Source organism: Cynara cardunculus (assembly GCF_001531365.2).
Source record: "Cynara cardunculus var. scolymus isolate 2C chromosome LG 9, CcrdV1, whole genome shotgun sequence".
NCBI classification, from domain to species: Eukaryota; Viridiplantae; Streptophyta; class Magnoliopsida; order Asterales; family Asteraceae; genus Cynara; species Cynara cardunculus.
Genome location: NC_037536.1, coordinates 3,636,212 through 3,646,492, shown reverse-complemented (window position 1 = coordinate 3,646,492; position 10,281 = coordinate 3,636,212). Strand labels below are relative to the sequence as shown.

At 39.1% G+C, this 10,281-nt stretch overlaps 1 protein-coding gene across 1 annotated transcript; it reads left to right on the top strand.

Moving 5' to 3' along the window:
- Positions 1 to 339: 339 nt before the first annotated feature.
- Positions 340 to 9,657, top strand: LOC112518431. The gene is made up of 7 exons (XM_025126119.1): positions 340 to 955; positions 2,208 to 2,288; positions 3,230 to 3,304; positions 3,550 to 3,594; positions 7,991 to 8,080; positions 8,193 to 8,294; positions 9,319 to 9,657. The coding sequence occupies exons 1-7, from the start codon at positions 437 to 439 to the stop codon at positions 9,490 to 9,492; spliced, it is 1,086 nt and encodes a 361-aa protein (XP_024981887.1). The 5' UTR covers positions 340 to 436; the 3' UTR covers positions 9,493 to 9,657.
- Positions 9,658 to 10,281: the final 624 nt, after the last annotated feature.

The following is a 10,281-nucleotide window of genomic DNA, read 5'->3' as shown; positions in this document are numbered from 1 at the left end:
AAATTACTTCGTTATTGTACATAAATTAAATTATAAAAAAATTGAATTAAAAAATTACACAAAAAATGGGGAATTTTAAATAGTTAATTTGATACTAATATCGATATATTTTTATCAAATTTTTATAATATTTTCAAACATATATTTTATTCAAAAATAAAAACATCATCACTTTCTCAAAATCACATAAAGTCATATTATAACATCGACTGAGATAAAGAATAAAATGAATATTAAAATCATGATATATCTCGCTGCATTGCGCGATTACGCTTCTAGTAGCATTAATATAAAAAATATAATTTCTTGAATTCATGTAGCAATCCGGCAAATTTCACCCAAAGAAATTAGGGAAGAACCCTGACAAAAATCATGAAAAGGGTTTTAGCATCATAGAGTCTGTATGAACTTGTAATCTGGATTCACAATCATCATCATGTGTGATTGCACTTCTTCTTTCTCTCCTTACTCTTGCATCAGATTTTCGCCATCTTCAATTCGTTCAATCTCCTTTTTGGGGTCATTTCATTGGGCCACAAACAAACCCACAAAATTTTCATTGAAAATTAGCCAAAATTCTTACCCTTCAAGCTCAAGTTCAAGATCAGAAGAACATGAATTTCCCGGTGAATTGAAGTTTAAAGAGAGAGAACCAACAAAACCCGAGTTCGAATTGAGTGGGAATGGCGATGAAGAGACAGATTTCCTTCAAGTTGATGGGAATTTAAGGGAGAACGAAGCAGAAGAAGAGGATATGGTGAAAATTACAGAGTCAGAAGATGATGTCGATTTGAAATTGGAGGAATTGGATGTTAATAACAACAATCAATCGAAGGTTATAAGGAAAGGGAAACAATTGATGAAAAGGTCGAATGTAATTGCAAAGCAAGTGATAAGCATCCAATCTGCTCTTAGTTTGGGTTTCATTTCACAGCTTTGGGTGGATACTAACACTGTGAGTCGAAGATTTCTTCAAATTTTAATCACTGTTTTCTGTTCTATTATATTGCTATTGTTCATACACTTAAACTAGATTTAATCATGGTTTTTATGGGTTCCATTTCATATATTGTATTCTAATTATCCTTGGAATAAGTTTGTGAAATTGGGTTTCTGAGACTTGTTGGCAATTATTATTAGAAACGGAACCAAAACAGTTCGCTAGATTTGCACATGTTTTAGGGGAAATACTCGAGTATTTGTTAAAACCAAACCAAACCAAACCGACCCTGTATATGCCAACCGAAGGTACAGTACAGGAAGGAGGAAGGGGGCAGGGGGCGAAGATGTATGCAAACCTAACCTCTATCCCAAGTGACACATAGGTTGTTTCCGAGAAGACCTTGGCTTCATCAGTTTTTGCAATGAAGATGATGGGACAAATAGGTAATTCTAAATTGAAACTTTCCATAATAGAATTTGTTGTCATTCCATGGGACGTAGGGAGTCGAAAAATCAAGGATTTGTAGAAGAAAGTGGACCGACGTGGTTCTCCTAAGAGTGAAAGTGGAAGTATGATGGATAGGTCTCATCAGAGGTTCTGATGGGTATTGCTGCTATAAGTCCGTTCGGGGAGCGGAGGGAGCAAAAGCTGGATCGGATTTCACTGTTGTGTTGGTTAATGCCCAATCACCTTCTGTCGAGCTAGTTTTGACTCCTTCTAATAAGCTCTTAGGCAAGCTAAGCTCCTTAAGCATAACACTCAAGCTGGCAAGCTTCAAAAGTCATCTTTGAAGGCTAGATAGCGGCCTTAGGAAGCAACTTAGATTGTGGTAACCGATAGGCGGTATCCCAATCATTTTCTCGTTTTTAATCCATGCAATCCTAATTAGTTTGCTTTAACATACAATTTTATAACCTTGAGGGCCAGCTCAACTGACAAATAAAGGCTATGCCTTATGGCTCCTCCCTATAGGTCGTCAGTTCACGTCTCCTCATGGTCACTGGGGATTTCCAGGCTGTTATCTTCAGGGCCCCATGGGATTAGTCGAGGTGTGCGCAAGCTAGAGTGGACATCCACGGTTACCAAAAACAAAACCATACAATTTGTAATATCATTGGTCGGTTTTCGAGTGTTTTTTGTTGTTTTGGGGGAATATTATTGTAGGCATGATGAGATGCTTTTGTTCATTCATTTTATTTGTTTTATATTTTTGGTTCATTAAGCTATATTTTTGGTTCATTAAGTTATATTTTTCCCTTCACAGTGGATGGTAGTGATTGTAGAAGTGAGGCCAAATCTACTATCTGGAGAACTAGAAAGGTTCTTTTTGGAGGATACAAGGCAGGTAAGTCGTTTTTTCCATTCGTCTAACCTTTAACTTAATGTCAAGGTCATGTATGTTTCAGTATCTACCATATCTAGTGGGGTTAAATACACCATAACACCAATGTTGAATATACTATTGGCCGTTTGCTCGAAAAATCATACAGATAAAATCTAATCTACTCTTTCGAGGGGCATCTATAGTTTAGAAAATGTCTGTAGTTTGAAAAATGTTTATTTTAAGGAACGTACTTCCAAAAACACGCCAAGTTTCACCTACATCACGTGAGCAACATTTTTCAAACTATATACCTTAAATATATCATTTCAGAGTACGTTCTTAAAGACACGCCAAGTTTTTTTTTTATGCAATTTGCCCAAATGGTTTAAGTATATATCAGTGATTGTTTATTCTCATTATAAGAAGTGGAGTGGTTATATTTCTTAAAGACATCAATGATAATTGTTCTCACCAACAACCAATAGTATAACAATTATTGGTGCATTCAGCAGTATCTAGTGAGGGGACTTTTTCTTTGTTACCGGAAAATTATGGGCTCGAGCAACGGAAAAGAACCTCTTTGCAAGAATGTAAAGGAAGGGCTCAAAGATTTATTTCATCAACTCAAGGAGCCTTGGAGCACTAGGTTGGCCCTAAAGATGCACAAAAAACCCCAGCCAGGCCGAAAAGCCCTATCAAGGCAAGTACTTTCTAAGGCCTGGTTAAAGCCCGTCTTGGAAACCCGATTGTTCACACCCAAAGCTCGGCTCGGGCCCAAAAAAGTAAGGTGAGATTCCCTTGCAGAAAGCCGGATGAAGGATACCCTCACGATAGGCACAATAAATTCTGAATCTGTAAATTGGATATCACCTTTGTTTCAATCATTGCTACCGTGGAAATATAATGCATTCTTGCTTCATAATTCCGGAAGGGCTTAATATGTAATTATGCTTTGATGGCAGGTCGGCGACGTTGTGCTCATACAGGATGAGACTGTGATGGACAACGAGTTTAAAATGGTTGGACTAGAAACATTGGTATGGTCATCACATCATTTTCTTACCAACATAAATAAATAATTCCTTTCATTATTGCGCACAATCCAATACGACATTAAACCTAAACATATGCAGTATAGAAATATGTTGGTTTCAAGTTTGTAATGGAATCCGTGCTGATGGTAGATTCAAAAAGTAATATTTTGACCTCAAAATTCAAAATGAATCTCTTTTGTTGAACTACATCTTTGTCATTTGAGTCCTGATATGATGCTCTTTCTTAGGTAGGATATAGTGTTGTGACACCAGGTCAGCGAGATATTGGGAAGGTATGCCTCGATCGCAAGCATCATCTTGAATGCTTTATTTCATTCTCTTACAATACTGCGTGATTAACTTTTTGAACCATCATACTTGACTTTTTGTTGCATAAATACCGTTTTTATTGCAAAGATGCAAAAAGAAGACTACGCATAGAGAATAATGAGTGATCTAAGACAAAAAGAATTAAGTACTATGGTTCCTTTTACATTTATATTTCCATAACTGTCCAATACTGCTCATTGTTGCGAAATATAGTGCTCTTTTTGGTATTATTACAAGAATTATGATTAGTGTACAATGAATAGACATTGTTTTTTTTTTTTAAGTATATAATATTATATGGCACAAAATTCACACACTTCTTACATTTAGTGAGACTTGAGCCCTGACCTCAGGGAGACTGGGCTCTACCCGTAACCAGGAAACAGCTGGGCCTGTTGGAAGTGAGGAAATCAGTTTACATTGGATCACAAAACACACACGAAAAATTGATGTAAAGAAGGTGATGAAGAACACATTCAAGTGGGGAATTTTTCTCTGCTGAATTACTTTTAAAATAAGGGCAATTACATGACATTAAAAAAACTTCATCTACATAAATAAACTGCATAAAAAAAACTAATAATGCTAAATGTGTAAACAGTAAACAACATCATGCAGACCCATGTTCTCCTGAATGGATGGTAACCATTCCCACTTCATTCTCCACTAAACTTGGTCAACGAAATGGCCAAGACAGAATTATCGTCCAATACTCTCCCTCTTAATTCTGATTTGTGTCTCCAAGATCCTTCATTCCCAAAAGATCCCGCATCTCAGTGAACTTAACTCGTGGCAATGCTTTGGTCAGAATATCGGCTCGTTGTTCTTCCCCACTTTGCTCCACACCGATCAGCTCCTTTTTAACACACTCACGTATGAAGTGATACCTTGTGTCTATGTGCTTGCTTTTACCGTCAAACACTGGATTTTTCATGAGAGCTATGGCCGACTTATTGTCCACATGCAACTTGACACTTCTAGCTTCCCAACCCGTTAGATCTTTCAGCAAACTCCTTAACCACAATGCTTGGCACGCCACTAAGGTAGCTGCCATGAATTCAGCTTCACAGGAGTTTAAGGCCACAGTACGTTGCTTTTGGGAAGACCACGTAATAGGGTTACCTGAAAAATAAAACACCGTTCCGGTTGTGCCTTTGCGATCAGTCAGGTCCATACCATGACTACTGTCACTATACCCAACCAATTTCCCATTGCCTCCTTTTTGATAATACCAAGCCATGGTTGACTGTCCTCTTGATGTATGTCAAAATCTGCTTGACTGCTTTGAGATGACTTTCCCTTGGTGATTCCATGTACCTGCTCTCTACTCCAACCGAGTAACCGAGGTCTGGTCTTGTGTGGATCAGGTAGCGTAAACAGGAAGGGTCGGCACGCGAGTATATAGGGAAGTTTGAAACATTAGCGGCACATCTAAGGGCTATTCCGGAGAAGATTACGTAGGGTACATTTCTAAAAGGTTGAAGCCGGAGCTACGAACTTTCGTGAGGTTGCTTCAACCAATGGACTTAGATCAGGCGATCCAACTAGCTCTTATGGTGGATGAAAATAAGATTGTCAGCATCAGGAACACGGAAAAAGGGGAAAACAAAAGTCAGCTAGTGCGGATCGGAGTGGGGGGCTCACGGCCTCTGGCCGCCCCACCAACGGGAACCCAACAATCGTCAATAGGGGGTAACGAACAGCCGTTTAAACGGATGACAGACTCGGAACTGGCGGATAAACGGGCTAAGGGCTTATGTTTTCGATGCGACGGGAAGTTCACACCTGGGCACCGTTGTCCCGAGAAAGCCCTGCGGATCATGTTAATGGATGATGAAGATGATGAGGGGGAAGAGGGAACATCGGAAACTCACGCGCACTTGGATGCGGTGGAGGTGTCAGTACACTCAGGTGGTGGAGCAGTTCCCTGCCTTTCACCTTGAGGACAAGGTGAATCTTCGGGGTGGGGGTAATGATACGGCTCAGCCCAACCCACACTGGGGTCAGATATATTAGCGTCGCAAAAGAGAGGCAGGAAACAAGTAGAGGGGGTTTGCAATTTACTTATTCTTAATTAGTTGATTAGGATAGATATTAATTAGTTTATTAGGATAAATATGTTTTCCTATTTTTTAGGATTAGGGTACGGCTTTATTTAGGGGGCCGACCACCTCATTATTGGCATTCATTCAGATATTTTATTATTGTCGTATGACATTGGAGATTCCCCGGTTCTCGAATTCCAGGATTTATCCGTAAGCATCCGATTAGTGGTACGTTTTGGCCGCTAATCTTGATTTTGCTGAGTTGATTCGTATCAAAATATCGATTACCTGCTATGGTTTGTGGTGATATTGGACCACACAGATCAACATAAACTAATTCAAGTGGCCTGCTTGCACGCCACTATGTTTCTTTCGGGAACGATTGTCGAGTCTGTTTTGCGACCAAACACCCTTCGCAGGCCTGTGTAGGATGCTTTATGTTTGGAACTCCATGCACCATCCCTTTTTGTACCATGGCTTCGATGACACGGAAGTTTACGTGACCCAATCTCGCATGCCACAACGAAGCTTCATCATCGAGACTCGTAGCTCGACACACCGATTGAGTGGTATGGAGAATGATTTTGTACAATCGATTCCTGGATCGTTGTACCTTCATGATCGTTGTACCTCTTTTGTCATGTACCTCGAGTACTCATGCAACGTCTCGACTTTGTACCCATCTTCTGTCATCTGCCCAAACTCAAAATGTTACTATGTAAGGCAGGAATGAGATGCATGTCGGGTATGAGTTGTTCACCATTCTTACACTCCAATAAGATGGACCCTTTTCCTGCGATTTGCACCTTAGAGCGATCACCAAATTGCACCTGCCCAGTCGCTTGTTCATCAAGCTCGGCAAAGCATCCTCTCACACCGGTCATGTGATTGCTAGCACCATTATCTAGATACCAAATGTCTTCGCTGTCATCACACCATGGTTGTCGTTTTCTCGCCGCATACACTCAAAAGCAGCGCGAATTCTTCTTCTTGCATCTGAGTCAGATTCGCCTCATCACCTTTCTCTTTGGTCGACTTGCATTCGGACGCATAGTGTCCGTATCTGTCACAGTTGAAACATCTTATGTGCTTCTTGTCCCTTCTTCTTTGATGGTTGCCATTTGAGTCTCGAGACGCTATGAAACCTCCACGACCACCTCTGCCTCGACCACCACTGCGGCCTCCCCTCTCATGGAGTGACGAGCCTCATCCTCTACCATCCGTTGAGGAACTTCCCCCCGAAGACCTCTGATTGGATTGACCTACTGTTCGGGTGAGCAACAAAGTTGTTTCACCACTTGTATTCCCACTGCAAACCCTCAGTCGGTCCTCGTAGGCTTTGAGCCTACCGATCGCTTCTTCAAATGGCATGGTGTCCAGATCTGAATACTGCTTAACTGATGCCACCAACAGAAGATATTTATCTGGGACTGAATCAAGCAATTCTCTTACCAGTATACTGTCTTCGAGAGTGGCACTGAGGCTGCTGTACTTCGAGATCATACCGCTCAATTTTCCTGTGTATAGACTCCCCTTCTTTCATCCGTAGGGCCTCAAAATCGCTTTTAAGAGTGTGTAGTCTCGCCTTCTGTACACGATCAACACCCAGATACCTCGTTTTTAAGGATTCCTGGACCTCCTTCGATGTCTTCTTCTTTGCTACTTGCAACAGGATGTCTTCCGGTACCGCTTGGAAGATGAAGGCTCGAGCCGACTTGTTCTTTTTTCTCATCCACGACCACTTCGGTCTGTGGTTCGATGAACTCCCATATCCCATGGGCATCCATGATGGCCTCCTTCTTTATCGCCCAAGTGGTATAGTTCGTCGATGTCAACATCGGGCACTGAAGCGGTACTCCACCGCTTTCCTTTCCCTGCTGTGTTACGATCGACATGTCTTCTAGTCTGAGATATTTGGGCATGCACCTGGCTCTGATACCAAGTGTTGGAAATCGGTTTGCGTAGGATCACAAAACACACACGAAAAATCGATGTAAAGAGGTGATGAAGAACACACTCAAGAGGGAATTTTTTCTGCTGAATTACTTCTAAAAGAAGGGCGATTACATAACATTAAATAAACTTCATCTACATAAATAAACTGCATAAAAAAAACTAATAATGCTACATGTTCTCCTGAATGGATGGTAACCATTCCTACTTCATTGTCCACTAAACTTGGTCAACCAAACGACCAAGACAGAATTATCGTCCAATAGGGCCAATGACCATTTGGTATGAATAGACATTGTTAATGGTTTGAAAGGTGAATCGTTCTCTATAACACTAATGCTTAAATTCCCGTTGTTTTTAGGTGCGAGGGTATACTTTCAATATAAACTCTGGTGTAATAGAATCTCTAGAGCTCGATTCATTTGGAATATCCATCATCCCATCAAGTTTGGTAAGAAGATGTTGTTCTGGTGTTCCGTACTAATTGCAATATTTTCCTCTTTGGAAGATTTTCAAGCTATTTTCACCGTTGTCTTGTAAATTAGAATTGCAACCTATTACAGGTAAGCACTTATGAGTTGCTGGTTGAAGATGTACTTGAAGTTGTATCCGATACAGTTGTGGTGCATGAAGCTGCAGCCTCACGCATACAACGGCTAACTAAGGTAAAGTTATGTTTCTTTATTATAGTCATAGTTCACACTTATGTGTGTGGGCTGAGGCATGGATCAAGTCATGAGTTAATACCTTTATGACCAAAGGATCAACGGTTTGAAATTCTATGTGGAATAGTTTATAGAAAATTATACACAACGTTATGTAAGGAGGGTTCCATGTACATATATGTGTGTGTGTGTGTGTATATATATACACACATACATACATACACAGGGGAAGTTCATTTAGGAGTTGTAAGTATTTTGAGAACCGTAAGAACCAGCTATTCCTTATGAATGTACATAATATACATGAATATTGTTCGTCATTTCATGCATGATATATTCATGATATTCATCACGAACAATTGATTCTCCTGGTTCTCATAATATATATACATTCTTGAATGAACCTGCCTCTACATACACCTATATATTTAGTTATTTACATACTTTTTAGAGAGACTGTTCCCAAATCTCGTTCTATTCTCCTATCAATTTCCTACTCGTTAAATTCTGACTGCAAACCAAACACCATTAAGAGGAAGTCTTGATATAGAATAAGAGAAAGTGCTTAAAACGAACAACCTGCTTTAGAATTGCTTCTTTGTGACTAAAAGTTCATGCGTTCGAGTTATGGTGAACTGGGTTCGCTCCTTTTTGGGAAATTTTGTATTTTATCATGCTAGAGAAGTGTGTTGACCTTTTAAAACCTTCTTTAATTGGTTTCTTGTAGTTGTTACAGACAATTGTTTTTTTTTTTTTTTGTAAAAAATGTGAAAGGACGTATATTTTACAAGGAAATGAGCTATTTCTGCTCAACCAGCAAAATAAAGGATAGACCTTGGGGCCGATTCGAGTCTCCTCAGGGTTAATGGAGATTTTCTCGGTTGTTATCTTCAGGTTTCCATGGGATTTGCGTAAGCAGATCCCTACGACCACGGTTACAGAAAAGGTCGAGCACTACTAGAAAAGGAGTTGATTTTGTATCACAAATTGCATAATGACATGAAAATCTTATTGATGAATTCAGGGATTCTGGGATGGGCAGAGAGTGGGTTACTCAATCGACAATTACTCTGGTCTTGAAGGCCAATCTGGATACCGAAAGGGCAGAAGAAGGTCGGGTGTGAGTAGCCAGAAACCCCGGAAACGACCCGTTGATGACACCGAAGAGGAGTGGGATCTTCCTATGGATTATCTATGAAGCTTTCTTCTCTTTTATTTTTTGGGATGGTCAAGTTTATTTTTGTTGTAAATAGCAGTTGTCATAGACCACATACATGTATAAGATATTTTACCATGTTCTACAACTGTTCTTAAGAAATAAATTGTTTGTATATTTATTGGGAAGAGGCTGGATCTACGTATATCTCGTCAAGTCTCATCTCTGATTAAGAATACATACTGCGTTTATTTGGTTTGGTTTGCTTACTATAAAACGTATGGACTACTTACCTTGACTTCATATTTATTTACAAAGCACGTAAAACTGCTCTTTGTTTACTATAAAACGTATGGACTACGGTTGAGATTTACATACGTAAGTTTAATCTTCAAATTCATCTAGTCTGAATATCTCAACTGTTTTCTAATATGAAACATTGATCATAATTAATGAACTATGATAATCTTTCATAATATTTCGATCATAATAAATAAACTTTCATTATTTTTATAAATATCTCAATTAATTGGTTTGTATGATTTGTACTAATGGTTAAATTTGTAAAAGATCTCTCTCTTATATATAGAGGTGGTTTCGTTGACAAACCTAAAATTAGTACAAACCAATTAATTGAGACATTTCTGAAATTGATGTGGGTTCATTTATTATTATTTGAATATTTATAGAAGATTATCGGAGATCATTATTATGATCATCATTTTATATTAAAAAACAGACGAGATATTCAGTGAACTAGATATTTATTAGACTAGGTGGATGATTGAGATTGGTTAACAAAGTTTAATATAACGGTTAGTAATTGATCTA